At 32.2% G+C, this 18,345-nt stretch overlaps 2 protein-coding genes and 1 non-coding gene across 3 annotated transcripts; all 3 read left to right on the forward strand.

The window, feature by feature from the left end:
* The first annotated feature begins 5,306 nt into the window (after positions 1-5,306).
* TRNAH-GUG (transfer RNA histidin (anticodon GUG)) lies at positions 5,307-5,378 on the forward strand. The gene has a single exon. It is a non-coding gene; the product is annotated as a tRNA-His (tRNA).
* Positions 5,379-11,075: 5,697 nt separating this feature from the next.
* On the forward strand, positions 11,076-12,659 carry LOC111983092 (uncharacterized). Its single transcript, XM_024014756.2, has 4 exons — positions 11,076-11,825; positions 12,273-12,394; positions 12,503-12,543; positions 12,632-12,659. The coding sequence occupies exons 1-4, from the start codon at positions 11,255-11,257 to the stop codon at positions 12,657-12,659; spliced, it is 762 nt and encodes a 253-aa protein (XP_023870524.2). The 5' UTR covers positions 11,076-11,254.
* A 109-nt stretch (positions 12,660-12,768) lies between these two features.
* Positions 12,769-14,580, forward strand: LOC136065869 (OVARIAN TUMOR DOMAIN-containing deubiquitinating enzyme 4-like). The gene is made up of 4 exons (XM_065769646.1): positions 12,769-12,924; positions 13,033-13,073; positions 13,162-13,260; positions 14,125-14,580. Exons 1-4 carry the CDS (start codon positions 12,784-12,786, stop codon positions 14,294-14,296), a joined length of 453 nt encoding a protein of 150 aa, XP_065625718.1. The 5' UTR covers positions 12,769-12,783; the 3' UTR covers positions 14,297-14,580.
* Positions 14,581-18,345: the final 3,765 nt, after the last annotated feature.

Raw genomic sequence — 18,345 nt, forward strand, 5'->3', positions numbered from 1 at the left:
ACCAACCGCAAAGTCCAAAAAACTAGTAATAAGAAGATCAACAATCTCAACATGGTCAAGATTATGATTGATAATATAAGTATTAGCAACCATAGACATATGACCCATTTTATTAATAATTTCTTGTTAAGGTAAACCATTAATTTTCCATTCATAGAGTTTATCAGCAAAACAGAAAATTGAGTATGAAAAAATTTCTTCAAATTGCATATTAGAGGGGTAGGTTTTGAAAACCAATTTTTTTTGTAAAAGACATGGGATTGGGTTTCCTAACAAATCTTTTAACTTTAGGTAATTCAAAAACAAGTTTATAAAGTTATTAGATTTTTAAGAATCAGTAGCAGAGGATGAAGAGTTAGAATCTGAATCTTCGGAAAAACAACCTCTTCTCTTTTCTTTGAAATAGCATGGGCAGTACTAGTACAAGTAGTATTCTGCTCAATTTTTATCTTTTGTAAATCAAAAAGCATTTGTTCAACTTTTTCAATAGTTTTAGTTTGGGTGGTCTTAAGGCTCAAATTTTGCCTTTGATCAAGTAAGAACAATGACCTGTAATGGTAAAACTTCTGATTCCCCTAATATTAAAATTGGTTGTAGAGACTCTTGTTGCAATACTATTAATGTTCTATCCAAAGGTCGCAAAACAATTAATGTTTTAACCAAAGGAGAAGAACAAGAAAATTTGCTAATAATTTGATAAGCCAAATTGATAATCTTGAGCTTAAAGAAGAATATCTTAAAAAGCTCAAGAAAACCATGATTAAGTGTCCATTTGGCAAAAATATTTTGCAACTTATTTTACTATTTAGCTTATTTTTGCTACTAGTCATAGGTTTCACTGTACTTTTTGGTATTATTTATGGGTCACTTACTATTTCAGTTAATTTTTACTTTTATTTACAGTATTTTAGCAAAAAGTTTTCAGTTTCAGCAAAATAAGCAATCCCAAATGACCTTAAGGATGAAAATGATAAAAAGATGAATCAAAGATAAGTCTTGATGAAACTTTAGAAAGATTTAATAAAAAGAAGTCCAAAGAGATTACTGTTAATGATTTACAATATGAAATTACTATTATTAAGAAAGAAATCATTGAGCTAAAAAATGATTTAAAAAATGTTAAAAACAATAACTTTGGCTTAAAATAAGAAATGTTACTTTTAAAAATAGAAATGTTACTTTCAAAAATTGATAAACAACTTGATAATGAACAAGTGATAGTGAGCCTGATGAGCAGAAAGATGAAGAGCCCTAGTCAACAACCTCCTCTTTCTAATATTGCTCCTATTGATATTAATAGACTTAGTCTTATTAATAGATTGATTCATCCAAAATGGTTTTCAAAAATTAAACTTGTTGTTTGCCATGAATATGAATTTAATGTTATTGCTATTATTGACTCTGGTGCTGATATAAATTGCATTCAAGAAGGAATAATTCCTTCTAAATATTATGAAAAATCCATTGAGAAACTGTTTTCTGCTAATGGTATTCAAATGAAAATCAAATATGAATTAAATAATGTCATGTTTGCCATGACAATGTTTGTTTTAAAATTCCCTCTATCTTCTTAAAAAGATGACTGATAAAGGATTCTTGGCATCCCTTTCATAAACTCTTTATATCCTTTCCTTACTGAACATAATAGTAGTACTACTAACCCTGTTGGACAGAAAGTGAAATTTAAATTTGCTTCAAAATTTGAAATTGATACTGATGATTCTTTAAACCTGATTCATGCTAAAACCAAACATCTAAATTTTCTTAAGCAAGAAGTTAGATATAAGAAGATTGCTAAACAACTTTCCAATAAATTATTACAATCCAAAATTAATAATTTTCATAAGGTATTAATTAATGATGTTTGATCTGATATTCCAAATGCTTTTTGGCATAGGAAAAAGCATATTTTAATTTAACTTATGTTAAAGATTTTAATTAGAAGAACATTCCTACTAAGGCTAGTCCCATTCAAATGAAGCTAAAACTATTGAATTTTGTAAAAAGGAAATTCATGATTTGCTTGCTAAAAAATTGATTAGGAATAGCAAATCCCCCCAGTCTTGTGTTGCCTTCTATGTTCAAAAAAATGTGAAATTGAAAGAGGGGCTCCTCGTCTAGTTATCAATTACAAACCTCTTGACAAAGTTTTAGAATGGATTAGGTATCCTCTATATATATATATATATATAGGACTTTTATGTGGTTAAAAAATACCCTTATTAATGAAGGGTAATTTCATTTAAAAATAGAGTCATAAATGTCAAATAACAAATTTCATTTTGAATTCAAAAAGATAACTCCTAAAATTTAGAATTTTTTTTCCTTCACGTTCATAAAAAAAATTACAGTTACTGTTTATCTCTAAAGTTTATTCTTTTTATTTGATATATATTTCTAAATTATAATATATGCAAATTATTAATATTTACTCAAAGAAATAGAAGAGCCACTAAGCACGTGTGGACTCAGAGGCTAGTATGTGCATGTGTGTGTGTGTGTAGTTGTTGATGCCCATTTTGCACATTTTTTAAAAGCTCAATTCATGTATTGTAATATATTTTATTCTTTTAAATATGGCCCGAACCCATGTAACATATTGGAGAAATTGAGGGAATGTGGTTTGGAGAGTATGAGTTGGGTTGGGCAAGGGACGTTAGTAGTATCTCAGGCTTATAGAAGAGGTATTGTACCTAAAATTTCCTCCCCAAATGAGGTTTTATGCTCTTGTTGTCAATGGCCCAAGTTTGCTGCCATATTTTCTTTTCCACCAAAAAACACACAGTTTACCCTAAACTAATTAGGTAGCCTATTGTAGGCACCAAATACAGCTACCAAAAGCCTACAATGGCAAGGAAACAATAGCTAATAGAGTTGGAGGTCCGTAGCCTTATCTTTTAACTTAAAAAACAATCAATATGAGCACCCAAAACTCAATATAAAAGCTTATAATCAGACCAACCACATTTTCCCCATATAGCTGAAATTTTAAAGCAAAAGCCCATTTATCTAGCAATGATTCTCACAATTCTGAAGCTTGAAGGTAAAAATATTGTATAGAGGAACCTTCCCTCTCTTCCTCACGAACTCTCTCAATTTCCTCTATTGGCTTACTGTGGGTTGAAATTTCGAACTTAGGTTGTTTTTATGCATTTTTCAGCATTTTTGTTATTGGCATTTTGATTTCTCTCTTGTCAAAGTATTATTAGTCTCTATTCACCAAATATTGGAATTTTTGACTTGATACTCTTCACAAATAATCGCAACCTAATGAGAGATTTTAAACTGTTCTTGCATTTTTTGCCTTTGTCGGAAAACATCCTCAACAATAGTTTAAATAAGTTAGTTTAATTTATTTTAATATTTTAGGAATTAGTTTTAATAAAGTTGGAATAATATGTCTAATTGTGTAGACCACATATCGCAAGCTCAGACAAAAACAACAATAATAAAAACTATAGAGAGCACCAAAAGGCTGGGAAATAATTCAAGCCAAAACAAAATGTCCGCTGATCTCCTCTCTCGCTGAGGGTGGTAGAAATAGAATTTTGATGCTGCAATAATTAGAAATGATGTTGAAATCGCAGCAGTGGTGGGGCATGGATGATCATAGATCTCTAGTGGATGCTTAAGTGAAAAGGGAAGTGACAGCTAGAAAAATCAGCAGCTCTCCTTCGGCTATAGAAACAAGACACAAATATGTAATTTTATAAAAGTTTGATGCTAGCAATGTTATTCGAGTAGTGAATTTTGTGCATGTACCAAGATGTGTAAATTTTTTTGGTACATAGCCAAATGGGCCGTGGACAATGTCTCAAATGGACCATGTCTCTATCTCTGTTACTCTTAGTTAGACTTTCGGTCTAAATTATGAAGATGGTTCCAGCCCATCTTTCTTCTCTTTGTAAATTGTAATTGACTCTTGCAGTTTTGCTCCCCCCACACGGAAAAAAAAAATGTAAATAAAAATTGGAGATGTATGTAGTGCAAAAGTTGTGTACAACAATCTTGTAATACATGAATTTTTATATTTTATAACAGAGATATGTAACACCTCTCTCATATGAAGATGGATCGTACTAGTGTGAAACTCGCCTCCATGTGAGAGAGGTGTTACATATCACCGTCACACTTAATACCCTCTGATTAGTCCTATATTAATGAGATTTATGGCAACATGAAAGAAGTGTTGTATTTAATCATTGTACAAAATAATAAATCCTCCCCTCATAGAAGATTTTGTGCACCCTCTATGTTCAAAAGGTGTCTCATAGCTTGTGAGACTACATGCACTTGTGGGGTACATGAGTTGTGAGACATCCGCTATATTCAACGAGTGCCTAAGATATTTATTGCTCCGCTAAGGACAATTTCTTCACGTTCAAATAAATAAATACTTCAACTAAATAGTACTAATTCGATTTGTAATACCTCTCTCATTAGAGAAGATATTTTTTTGCACTCGTATGTGAGACAATGTCTCATGTTTTGCTATATTTAATGAAAAAATAAGATCATTTTTCCTTGTATACAACAAGTGGAACTCACATGTTGTGAGTTCTTCATTGCATACAAGAAAAACATAAGGGGGTATCTATTGCACACCCAGGTTTCAATTAGATTGATATCTATTGTAAATTGCAATACCTAGTATATTGCAATATGTGCAATTGCTTTTGGTTGAGAGTGACAGTTAAAAATACAACTTTCAATCCTAACCTTTGAATTCAAAAAGTATAAAAGTGAAGAAATCAAATATTTTTGTGAGAGGAATGATAGGGTAATTGCACACCACCACGAAATACCGACACTAATATGGTCCAATATGGGCAACGTGGTGCCTGGTGTCGTACAGAAAAAGCTGAAAATTTCTAGGCCCCCACACTAGGAGCACAACTGACTCTAGAATGGCCCAAAATATAAGGTGGTATCTATTGCACAACCAGGTTTCAATTGGATTGATATCTGTTGTAAATTGCAATACCTGGAATAATGCAATATGTGCAATTGCTTTTGGTTGAGAGTGACAGTTAAAAATGCAACTTTCAATTCTAACCTTTGAATTCAAATAGTATAAAAGTGAAGAAGTAAAATATTTTTGCGAGAGGAATAATAGGGTTTGCACACCACGCAATACCTACCCTAATATGGTCCAATCTGGGCAACGTGGTGTCTGGTCATACCGAATACGCTGAAAATTTCTAGGCTCCCACACTAGGATCACAACTGACTCTAGAGTGGCCCAAAGTATGTACGGGTACACTATTCATTAATTAATATTTATATGGTGATGATACCAACAACCTGTGGCTGTAGTTTAGTGGTAAGAATTCCACGTTGTGGCCGTGGAGACCTGGGCTCGAATCCCAGCAGCCACAAATCTTTTATGAGCTTTTAACGTTTTATACTTTTATTTCTAAAAATTGCTCTGTCATAAAAAATTTTAAGATTAAGATTTTTTTACTGTTTTCTATTTCCCTTTGGGGATTAAGACTGGTGTTCACACTTCATAGACGGGGTTCCATATCTTTTTTGAAAAAACGGGGGTTCTATACTTCGATTTCTGTATCTAAAAGACTAAAACAGTATATAAATGGCTATGATATAAAGGATATATTACTATTTTAGATTTAGATATTTTTAGTTTTTTTTTTTAATTATTTTCAATTTCTTTATCTTTCAATTGTTATTATTATCATTATTAGTTAAAGACCTGCGTAATATGTGAGAATATATATTATTTTAAAATATAATATATAATTTACTCTCTAAATTTTATTATAGACAATTTATTCTCCTTAAAAATTAAACAATTTCTAAAAGAACTTCTATTCCCTATGTTTACATATATAATTTTATTTTCTTTTTTATTGATATTATTCTTTTTGAAGTGGCTCAATTCTTCTATTGTTGTTTTATACATTATGGTTTTCTAATTTCTTTTGATTCACTTAAATTTTTAAGTTTCAAATTTTTCATTTCTTAAGGAGATTATCATGATAATCAAAACTTATCCATAATCATAATTGATATTACTCAAATAATTAATATGTACATTCAAATATATAGCCATGTATATTGTTTTTGATATAAACTCATTCTCACTACCAAACTTATGATTAACTCAAACAAAAATAAATCAAAACTATAAGAGGGCTAGAGATGACTTGTGATGAGAAACTCAAAAACACAATACTAAAACAACCCAAAGGAGATATATTAAAAAACATAAAAATTCATTGAGAGAGAGAGAGAGAGAGCATAATGGACCAAAGTATATTGAAATAGACCAAATTGGGTCAAAATGGACCAAATGAACTAAAATGCTATACTGTTGTGGCTCAATAGAAATGTAGCAAGTAGCAACACACACACACACACACACACAATAACACACAAAAAACTATTCAAAATATTACATGGGCCCACTTCTTTTTGGGTTCTCTTCTTACTCTTTCTATGCGATAGATTCAGCTAATTATTAGGAATAGAACCATATTATTATAAGTTGAGTTTAGAAACTTGGATTTGGATTTGAACATAGATTTTAGATTAATATATTTGAAATCCATTGATTTTTCTTTCTCAAAAAAAAGAAAAAAAAAAGAAAAAAAGAAGAAATCTATTGATTTTATGTGTTATTTTAAATTCAAATATTGTAAGAGTTTAAAATTCTTTGTGGATTTGTCAAATCCAAAATTTTAACCTTTTTAAATGATTTATACAAGATATTGGCTTGTTTGGTATGCAATCTCAAACAACATTTTCAGTATTTACACACGAAAAACTCTAGGCCCAAAAAAGAAAAATGTGTTTGGTTGGAGTTTTATTTTATCAAGAGTGTTTAAAACATGTATTTTGAAAACTCATCCATGCCAGTTTTTATTTTTCAAGTATTGTTGTAAAATGATTTTTTTTTGTAAATAAGTTGAAAATTGTGGGGTCCATTGACAAGACCAAACTCTTTTTTTTCCCCCACGAGCCCATCACTTTGTCCTTCTTTCTTCTTCTTCTTTTTTTTTTTTTTTTTTTTTTTTTCTCTCTCTCTCTCTCCTTAAATAAAATAGTATTCTTTTCATCACTTAAAAAAAAAAAAAACATATATACATACCAAATACACAATTTTTTTTTTTTTATTTTAAAATAAATCATTTGAAATGTGGTACCAAACATATTTTTTACATTATAAGTACTTTAAACATGTGTTTTCATAACATTTTTTAAATCACAGTTTTTCATATAATTTTGAACAACAATACTTGTATTACACAAACAAACAAGCCCAAATTTTAATTGCCCGAATTCAAATGTCTATATCATGCCATCCAAACACACCAATAATATAAAGTAAAATGCTGATTGGAAAGAACAATTGAACTTTATATCCTTATTTATTCGCCAATACATTGTAATTGAACTTTAAATAGATATGTAGTTAATTATAAGGAAGATTAGCATAACTTCAAGTGTAATACTTTGATTGGGCTTCCATGGATATATCTCATGCTTTTTTTGCGGTTCATATGATTGGAGTTCACTAATTTCTTGGTGATAGAATTGGATGCCTTGGTAAAAGTTGTTACGCTCACTTTTTCTTTTTACTTCATTGATGACGGTAAAGTCAAAAGTGTCTTCAGTCACTTTCCTTATAGAAAGATGCTGCTGCACGTGTTTACGAAGATTAACTGAAGCTCTGATGTTTTGCTATTATTGTCACCGTACTGTAATAGTTTAAAGTGGATTGAATAAAAATGAGAGTTGATTCCAAAGGAACTTTAATTTTTGGATCAAATTACGTGAAGAGTTATGTGGAAGTGAAACTTGATGTTATGTGTGGAGTTTTATTTTGAAGAAAAAAAATTATAATTTTTACGATTTCTAGGGAAAAAAGAAATGTGTCATCACAAAACAAGGTCAACTTTTGGATCCATCCAAAAAACAAAAAGACTTTTGGATTGAGTTTTAGTGAATTCAATTAGTAAAATATTTAATAACTGAATAAAAAATTTAAGGTACAATTCTCGAGAGTGCCATCAATTAAAACTTTATAAAATAAAATAAAAAGGAATTTTGGAAAGTGAATTGGATTGGGTTGTTGGGACAACCATTAGATTAGGATACTATAGGTTTAAACTTTATAAATAAATAAAAGTAAAAAAAAAAAAAAAAAAATTGGAAAGTGAATTGGATTGGGTTGTTGGGACAGTGACAATTATGTAACAGGTCTTTCTATATAGTTGGCATTTTCTTTTGGAGAGAACAACAAAGGTAAGAATACATCTTCTACCATATAGTTCCCTTTCTTAAATATTTTTTTTTCTTTCTTTTAAGGCTAAATGACCTCTTAAATATTCCCTTACTCCTTTTGTGTTTATGTTATTGGTATGAGAGCTTTATACTTATCTAAATAATAAAAATCTAATTGAGAGTTTTTAAATAAAGTGTGAAGTAGTCTATCTATTTAGGATCGTCTTGAAACTAGCATTAGGAACATAATTGACAAGGAGTTAGGCTCGGGTCAAAATTGGTTTATTTTTTTCAATCCAAGCCATCTATATATTTTACATACGAATTATTTACCAAATTTTACTAAATTTTAGAAACTCTACCATAAACTCATTTAATATATATTTAAAAACCTTCTCTCTACTCATTTTATCATGAATTGGGTTCAGTGTGTGACATTTGGAAATGGTAGTATAGAAGTTACAAGTTTGAATAGAATTTTAGGTAAAAGACGCACTTTGTAACTTAGCATTATTTTTCCATAATAGAAACTTTTTTTTTTTTTTTTTTTGACTTATAAGTTAAAACTTACCTAAAAGAAATTAACCAAATTTGAAAAGACAAAACAATGAAATATATTTATCACGTTTCATAATTTATCCAAAGATAGCCGGGGGAAAGGGGGTGGGTGGGGACAAATTAACTTTTTAGACCTTTTGGTCCCTAATGTTTACACTATGTGTCAATTTGGTTCATAATGTTTCAATTGTGTAACTTTAGTTTCTAACTTTTTAGTATTGAATCAAAATAGTCCATATTGCTAAATGATGGGTGCTAACATGACTAATAACTAGTATACAAAATTATTCTTATGTCAATCAATGTTTTTATCTTCTTCTTAATAAAAGTTACACGTTTCTTAAAAAAAAAAAAAAGAGAACTAGTTTAGGGATTTTGAGTTCCCAATTTTGACTCACCTACTTGCACATGAGATGAACATAATTTTTTTTTTTAAAACCACCTGGCAATAGCATCTTAAATAGCCTAAAAATAATTTTTTACTTTAATCATTAATTATGTCAATATTTTTCTTTCCATCTTTAACAACAATGACTGCTTTAACACAACACCAAAAGTTTTTTTGTTTTTTTTTGTTTTTTTGTTTTTGTTTAAGAAACAACACCAAAAGTTAAAAACTAAACTGAAACAAATAAAATGTTATAAATCAAATTAATACATAGACTTTGTTTGAGATCTGCTTATTTTGCTAAAACTGAATTTTTTACTAAAAGTATTGTAGATAAAGGTAAAAGTTAGCTGAAATAGTATAATGAGACTCATGAATAGTACCTAAAAGTGCAATGAAACCCATGAATAATAACAAAAATAAGTTGGCAAAATTAATCATGTCAAATGAAGGCAATGTTAGAACCAAAATAATAATTTATCAAAAAATGACAGCAATCAAGGTAAAATATTCACTTACTTGCCTAAAAGCACTAGTAATAGTGGTGCTAAATAGCTATATAACTATTTTTAGCACCACAAACTCAAAATGTACCCTACAATAGTGGTAGTCCAAATCTTCTGTCTTATTTTTTCTACTCCATTCTATACTCCACCAATAAATGCTTGTCACGTGTTCATCTAATTAATTAAATATTACTATTAATTAATAACTGTGGCATTAATAAGTCAAGAATGATAATATTTAATTAATTAGGTGAACACATGATAAGTAGTTATTGGTGGAATATAGAGTGGAACAGGAAAAGTATGAAAGAAGATTTGGACTCCAATAGTGGAGGCAAAGCAATATTTTTTTAGCTCCGCAGCTGAAATAGTATAGTGAGCCTCATGAATAGTACCTAAAAGTGCAGTGAAACTCATGAATAATAATAAAAATAAGTTAAATAGTAAAATAAGTTGGCAAAGTTAATTATGCCAAATGGAGGCAATGTTAGAACCAAAATAATAATTTATCAAAAACTAACAGCAATCGAGGCAAAATCTTCGCATACTTGCCTAAGAGCACTAGTAATAGTGGTGCTAAATAGCTATTTTTAGCATCACAAACTCAAAATGTACTCTATAATAGTGGAGGCAAAGCAATATTTTTTGGCTTCGTAGCTACAATACACAACTATTTTTGGCGGTGCACAATAGCTGAGAGGTAAAAAAAAAAAAAAAAAAAATTTTATTTTGCATTCACACTATTTTTTTTATTTTTTATTTTACATTTCATTTTGCATTTACACTACTTTTTCTATCTCTATGTACAGTGATTCAATTTGCATTTACCCTATTTGTGTTTATCCGTACTTTCCCTCTCTTCGTGTATTTGTGAATGAAATATTATTTTATTAATCATGTTTTAGTAGTTGAATAAAATATTATTTTATTATAATATTTATATTATTTTATTGTGTTAAAAATTAAAATAAAATCACATGAGAATGTAATTTTTTATCTAATTTCTACTAAGCACAAAAAAAGTAAAAAGTTTCTTTCCAATTCTCCAGGCAAACACGTGACCAAACTATTTTAAATTAAACTAACTTCCACGTGCAAACTCAATTTGACAAATCTACCCTCACTCACAAAATCAAAAATCCCCTCACCAAAACACCATTCTCGTAATTCACATACTCTCAACAAACTCTACCTGCCCCCACGCATAAAAAAAAGAACCCTCTCGAATCTTACAATAGAATATGCCTTAATTTCCACCAATCGCATTATTAAAAAAACAAAAAACAAAAAAAACCACAAAACAAAACAAAATCATCAAATCTTTCAATTTTTTCAAATGGACCCCACTCAACCCTTCATCTTTGCTTGGCCGTCTCAGAACCTCAGCTACCAAAACTAATAAAAATGCCTTCCGCATTTCCACAGCTTTATATTTATCGCTACTCAGCGAAAACAGAGTTTTCAAATGGGTGCGTAGGTTAAGCAGGGATACACACCCCTGGTAGCGCAGGTTAGCACATACTCCAAAATATTTTACACTTTTTTTTTCTTTGTGATGCTTGGTGCACTGTGTGCTCGTCCCAAGCCTTGGATCCTCACCTCGCTTTCTTACCATTCATTTTTTCACGGCTCGGCGGCTCATCACCACCAGAACCCGAGGCGCTTCGATAGCGGCGGCGTGTCGTTCAATCGGCGCCGCCACCACTCGACGGCGTGTCGTCTGGAAGGCCCGTTCGTCGGAGGCGGCGCGGCGTCGATATGGCACGCGATCACGCCGTCATCGACTCGCTCGAGTCGCCGGAGCGGCGGCGGAGGAGGAGACGGCAGCCTCAGGCTGAGGAGGAAGTCGATGCTCCGGTGTGAGAGGAGAGGGGAGGGGTCGTGGAACGTCGCGTGGGACGCACGCCCCGCGCGGTGGCTCCACAGGCCCGACTCCGCCTGGCTCCTCTTCGGCGTCTGCGCTTGCCTCAACGCGCCGCCGCTTCTCGATTTGGTGGCGGCTGAGGAGAACGCCGAGGCGGAAGAGAGAATCGACGGCTGCGATAATAACAAGAAGGAAATGATCGACGGTTCCGCTTTGGTTGAATCGAAAGCGAACGCCGTCAACAATGATTACAGAGTCACAGGTAGACTTATTAAACTCTGATTTCAATCTATTTAATATAATCTAATCATTTTTATGTTTTGTGAATAATGAGTTATAAATAATTTCAAATTGTTATTCGTAATTCATAAACAAATATAATTTGTGTGTTTTTTAGTGGAAGTTATAGTAATTTTTAACACGAGATTGAATCTAATTGTTCTAAATTCATAAATGAAAAACATTAATTACAAACTATATTTTGGTTGTAACAAATTTTACGTGTAGTGTGTTTATAATGTATGAGAAAAAAAAAGGTTAATTAAGTAGCTCGTGAACAAGCTCGGGCTTGTTTGAAAACAAAATCAACTAAGCTCGGCTCTTGTTCAAAATAAAATTAAATGAACAATCTTGAACTTTTAATAGTCGGATTTGTTTGGCTTGATTATATCCCTAGTTGTGACTAACTTGATGCTATTTGGTGTTGCAGGGGTTTTGGCGGATGGACGATGCCTATTTAGAGCGATAGCACATGGGGCTTGCTTGAGAAGTGGGGTAGAAGCTCCGGACGATAATCGTCAGAGAGAACTTGCTGATGAATTAAGAGCTCAAGTATTATTACTACTAATCATATTGAAATCTTTGAGTTTTCTATGGAACTTGGAAGTTGGAAAGTTCGTGACATTGATTGTTTTATAACCTGTTAAATGGTTTTTGTAGGTGGTAGATGAGCTTTCAAGGAGGCGAGAGGAGACTGAATGGTAAGGCTTTTGTGATGATTGGTTGGGAGTGTGACTTTAATGGGTCAGTGTACAAAATTTTGATTTGGTTTTTTGTTAACATGTGTAGGTTCATCGAAGGAGATTTTGATGCTTAGGCTTGTTTGAAAACAAAATCAACTAAGCTCGGCTCTTGTTCAAAATAAAATTAAATGAACAATCTTGAACTTTTAATAGTCGGATTTGTTTGGCTTGATTATATCCCTAGTTGTGACTAACTTGATGCTATTTGGTGTTGCAGGGGTTTTGGCGGATGGACGATGCCTATTTAGAGCGATAGCACATGGGGCTTGCTTGAGAAGTGGGGTAGAAGCTCCGGACGATAATCGTCAGAGAGAACTTGCTGATGAATTAAGAGCTCAAGTATTATTACTACTAATCATATTGAAATCTTTGAGTTTTCTATGGAACTTGGAAGTTGGAAAGTTCGTGACATTGATTGTTTTATAACCTGTTAAATGGTTTTTGTAGGTGGTAGATGAGCTTTCAAGGAGGCGAGAGGAGACTGAATGGTAAGGCTTTTGTGATGATTGGTTGGGAGTGTGACTTTAATGGGTCAGTGTACAAAATTTTGATTTGGTTTTTTGTTAACATGTGTAGGTTCATCGAAGGAGATTTTGATGCTTATGTGACGAGAATTCAGCAACCTTATGTTTGGGGTGGAGAGCCTGAGTTGCTGATGGCTTCTCATGTTTTGAAGTGAGTTTTAGAGTCTTTCATGAATTGTGATAATTTTACTTGGTATTTTAAAGCAATCTTCCTATAAGTATCGAACATCCAAGCCAATGAGCTGTAGCTTAATGTTGTCTCCTCTCCTTGTTTGAACAGTGTGGAGGATGAGGTCGTGGGTTTAAGACCTACTGAGCGTGTGTGTAATGACCTATAAAAGGAAAAAAAGTATCCAACATCCAATTGCACATATTTAAATAAAAAGTTGTTACAAACCAATTTAGCAGCTTGACTTCTGATTTTGATTGCTGTGGATACGGATTTTCAGTTTGTTTTAAACACTAGAAGTTCATCATGTTGCCAATTTTCCCACTGAAAAGCACGGTCACATAACACTTGAATTTCTATCATTTGCATTTTTATGAAGTTATTCAATTTTTCTTAAGACCATATGTTATAGTTATGGTATGGGATTAAGAGTCAAATAAAATAGAAGGATGTACTACTTTTTTTTTTCTTTGGTTAATGTAGGTGTCTAGAGCTCTTTGAGAGCCCAATTATTCTTTCAAATACATGTAGTCCTCTTATCCCACACATACCAAGTAATTATAGGAAGGAATCCCTTGGGTGAACTCAAGATGCTAGCTAAGAGTTTTGAACCCAAGACCTCATGGGTCTCATGAGGCTTTGGGAAAGACTAGACCAACCCCTTTGGGTTGAAGGATGTGCTACTTGATCATCTACGAACAAGATGGAGTCTCGATGTCTCAATATGGTATCCAAATGCACCCAACATTAAAACAGAACTTTTAACTTCACATTCCAAGTTCAAGTACTCTTTATCTATTAACGTATATCAAGCTCTGCATCTAATGTATTGTATTTACACTACAGGACACCAATATCAGTCTTCATGATAAATAGAACATCGGGTGCTTTGGTAAACATTGCAAAATATGGTGAAGAGTATCGAAAGGATGAAGAGAGTCCCATAAATGTGCTGTTTCATGGGTATGGTCACTATGACCTGTTGGAGTATATCTCAGAAGAAAGTTGCCAGAAATAAACGTGTAGAAGTTGGCTATAAAAGCTTCATGCCTGAATCAAATAAGTCTAAACAACAATAGGAAGAGTGTACTTTTTCCACAGAGCAAGTCTTCGGCTGAACAAGATACTGCCTCAAGTTCAATGGTTTGCTGCAATTATCTCAATTTAAGCATTAGGGTTGTTCAAATTTTGTAGGTTCTACAGCTACTTTTTTTTTTCTCTCTCTTGTGATTTCAAATTTCAATATACACATCAAAATTGATGAAATAAAATTGGGGCATGCAGGTGGATTTATGGTCTTTTTATAGGTGGTATTGATTTATCTTTTCTCTCACAATATTCCGGGAAATTGGATTTCTGTTATTTTGTGTATGCTGTAGGATATGTTATAGTTTGTAATCCAGTTTGCGGCACTAACTGGACATTCCCGATCCCTGCCTTGCAAAGTTGAGGTGTTATATGTCCAAAGATTTGAGCAGACAAGGCTATTGTCGAGGATGGAGTTGCTTGCCCCAGGCTGATTTAGAACAATATTGATGCATATCTCTTGAAGCACATCGTGCATCCTTCATTCAACAACTTGCACTTTTTTTCAAAGTCACCATTAATAGGTGTATAATATTTAGTTTGGTCTGGTGTCATATAGAACTGATCCCTATAACAGGACTAAAAGAATCAGTCAAGGTTTGCATAAATTCTACTGGTTGCCAAGAAGATGGCTGGACAACACTAAATTTGAAATCATAGTGTTGGAAAATCAATGACTTTCTTCAAAAGCCGCATTACGTTCTTTTGGACTTCTAGCCACTTTATTACTAAGATTATTTTCCCGGAAACTTCTTACGTTTGGTCCAAACTTGGACTAGACCTTTTCTTTGCTATCAGTCTTTATTTTTGTCAACTCAAATATGTCATATCCTCCAAAAAAAGAAAAAGAAAAAGAAAAAGAAAGTCATGTATAGTATTTCTTTTTCTTAAGAGAAGAATATAAATAGATGAAACTTCTGATATACTAATTTTGGTTTCAGGTTGAAGTTTCTGAGTCAATGTTATATTTTACGGCGTTGTGTTTAGTTAACAAAAGATTACTTCCTAAATTAAATTGAGAAAAGAAAAAGTTAAAACGTGTAGAAGTTGGCTATAAAAGCTTCATGCCTGAATCAAATAAGTCTAAACAACAATAGGAAGAGTGTACTTTTTCCACAGAGCAAGTCTTCGGCTGAACAAGATACTGCCTCAAGTTCAATGGTTTGCTGCAATTATCTCAATTTAAGCATTAGGGTTGTTCAAATTTTGTAGGTTCTACAGCTACTTTTTTTTTTCTCTCTCTTGTGATTTCAAATTTCAATATACACATCAAAATTGATGAAATAAAATTGGGGCATGCAGGTGGATTTATGGTCTTTTTATAGGTCGTATTGATTTATCTTTTCTCTCACAATATTCCGGGAAATTGGATTTCTGTTATTTTGTGTATGCTGTAGGATATGTTATAGTTTGTAATCCAGTTTGCGGCACTAACTGGACATTCCCGATCCCTGCCTTGCAAAGTTGAGGTGTTATATGTCCAAAGATTTGAGCAGACAAGGCTATTGTCGAGGATGGAGCTGCTTGCCCCAGGCTGATTTAGAACAATATTGATGCATATCTCTTGAAGCACATCGTGCATCCTTCATCCAACAACTTGCACTTTTTTTCAAAGTCACCATTAATAGGTGTATAATATTTAGTTTGGTCTGGTGTCATATAGAACTGATCCCTATAACAGGACTAAAAGAATCAGTCAAGGTTTGCATAAATTCTACTGGTTGCCAAGAAGATGGCTGGACAAGGCTAGATTTGATCTTTCTCTACTATCCATTAATGTTGAGCTTTGAAATTTGAAATCATAGTGTTGGAAAATCAATGCCATTCTTCAAAAGCCGCATTACGCTCTTTTGGACTTCTAGCCACTTTATTACTAAGATTATTTTCCCGGAAACTTCTTACGTTTGGTCCAAACTTGGATTAGACCTTTTCTTTGCTATCAGTCTTTATTTTTGTCAACTCAAATATGTCATATCCTCCAAAAAAAAGAAAAAGAAAAAGAAAGTCATGTATAGTATTTCTTTTTCTTAAGAGAAGAATATAAATAGATGAAACTTCTGATATACTAATTTTGGTTTCAGGTTGAAGTTTCTGAGTCAATGTTATATTTTACGGCGTTGTGTTTAGTTAACAAAAGATTACTTCCTAAATTAAATTGAGAAAAGAAAAAGTTAAAGGATGCACGGGAGTAGCACTTTGGATGGAGATTTTTGTTCGTGAGCATCTTTTGGCATATTCTTTCTATTGATATTATTTATTTTTAGTTATTTGTTTTTATTTTTAAATTTCTGAATAAACTATTTAACCATTGGCTGGGTACATTCTTGTTTGCGAGGTATCTATTGGCTTAATTCCTATCCAGATACTGACAAGGTTTTAAAAATTAAAATTCTTTGCCGTGTTATGGGTAAAGGATTTAAATTTCCAATTTTCTGTCAAATAATAAAATTCGTTATTTGGGTGTATCATAGGAAGGCATTCAAAATTTCATCAGGAAATTTTAGCTAGAAAGTGAGGAGTAAAATTTATTGGTACAAATTCCACTTTTACGCGTGTAAATGTTATTTTCAAACTAATAAAAGTTTATTTATAAATCAATTTGGAGGAAAATTCCTTCAATTCAATGCGGGGAATTGATAAAATTATCTTAGTATACTTTTAGTCACTCAACTAATTTAATGAGTTATGTAATTTTTTTAAATAATACATGTTGATATTTTTATGAGTTATCATGTTGGTTCCTCCAACTTGGTTTAGACTTTAGAGAAAAACTATCCTCCGTATGTATTATATAAAATTTTATACAAGTCACGTGATTTATTAGATTGGTCATGTAACTAAAAATATATGAGAATAGTCTTATTAATTGGTACATTGTCCTCTATTGTCCATTTGTATTATATAAAATTTTATACAAATCACGCGTTCCATTAGATTGGCCATGTAACTAAAAATATACTTGAGTAGTCTTGTAAATCGCAAGGTTGTAGATTGGAAGAATTTTCTTCTAAATGGTTTGGAGGTAGAACTTTTTGTTTGTTCATTTTAGGGGGTTAACACAAATTGGCTAGCACGCCACGCCAGAACAACCTGTGAGACACGTTGGAGACGTGAAATTCCTCAGTCGTCCATGCCTAGCTAATGCCTAAAGACTTTAGAATTCGAAGTAAGGTCTACTGCCGTACAAAACAATATGTGTTGTGACGTGAATTCCATTCAATTTCTTTGGAAGGATCATCCAATTCAAGGACTAAAAAGATGCCAACTCAATCATAGCACAGGAATAATAGTTGTAGCGTGGTAGGTGAACCAAGATACGACATAGCTATACTTATTGGTCAAGATTCAAGAAGTGTCCTATTGTTCAGCAGAAAATAAAGAAAAAGAAAAAAAGTCGGCAGGGGAAAAAAAACAAAAAAACATAAATGCAAAAAAAAGAAAAGAAAAAGGTTTGGGTCAGTTCCAATAACATCCTATAAAGTTTCAATTATTTCTTATAATTTCGTAAGGATTTAATATACGTCAAATTGACCATTGTGAATAACTTCAATTAGTTGTTTTGGAAAAACAAATCACATTACATTTGCATGACTAGTGGCGATAATCAATTAGTGAGTTTTCTTAATGTGATTACGTGAGTTTTTTGTTCATAAGAGCTAATTTAGTCTCAGGGGTCAAATTGGCAGATCTAGAACCTCATGGAGTTATAAGGTAGAATTGAAATCTTAAGGGATGTTTTTGCAATTGACCCAAAACTTGAGGGGTGATTTTGCATTTTGACCTTATACTCCATCACAATTTTGTTAGGCTTGTTTAGAAAATTTAACTTTTTAAAAGAACATCATTATTATATAAAAATGTACAAGTTTCCAAAACTAACATTTTTACTCTAAACTTTAAAGAAAGAGGGGTATTCAATTTTTAAATCAAATAATGGCTTATAGAAGAAATTTATTTGTTGACTTTTCATAAAGGACTTCA

Source organism: Quercus suber, unplaced genomic scaffold (assembly GCF_002906115.3).
Source record: "Quercus suber isolate HL8 unplaced genomic scaffold, Cork oak 2.0 scaffold_1248, whole genome shotgun sequence".
In the NCBI taxonomy this organism is placed as follows: Eukaryota; Viridiplantae; Streptophyta; class Magnoliopsida; order Fagales; family Fagaceae; genus Quercus; species Quercus suber.

Bases quoted from the DNA above. Each gene is read 5' to 3' on its own strand.
- LOC111983092 (XM_024014756.2), top strand. From the start codon at position 11,255: ATGCTTGGTGCACTGTGTGCTCGTCCCAAGCCTTGGATCCTCACCTCG. The intron at 11,826-12,272 runs GTAGACTTATTA...TTGGTGTTGCAG, and splicing joins CAATGATTACAGAGTCACAG to GGGTTTTGGCGGATGGACGA. The intron at 12,544-12,631 runs GTAAGGCTTTTG...TAACATGTGTAG, and splicing joins AGGCGAGAGGAGACTGAATG to GTTCATCGAAGGAGATTTTG.
- LOC136065869 (XM_065769646.1), top strand. From the start codon at position 12,784: ATGCTATTTGGTGTTGCAGGGGTTTTGGCGGATGGACGATGCCTATTT. The intron at 12,925-13,032 runs GTATTATTACTA...TGGTTTTTGTAG, and splicing joins CTGATGAATTAAGAGCTCAA to GTGGTAGATGAGCTTTCAAG. The intron at 13,074-13,161 runs GTAAGGCTTTTG...TAACATGTGTAG, and splicing joins AGGCGAGAGGAGACTGAATG to GTTCATCGAAGGAGATTTTG.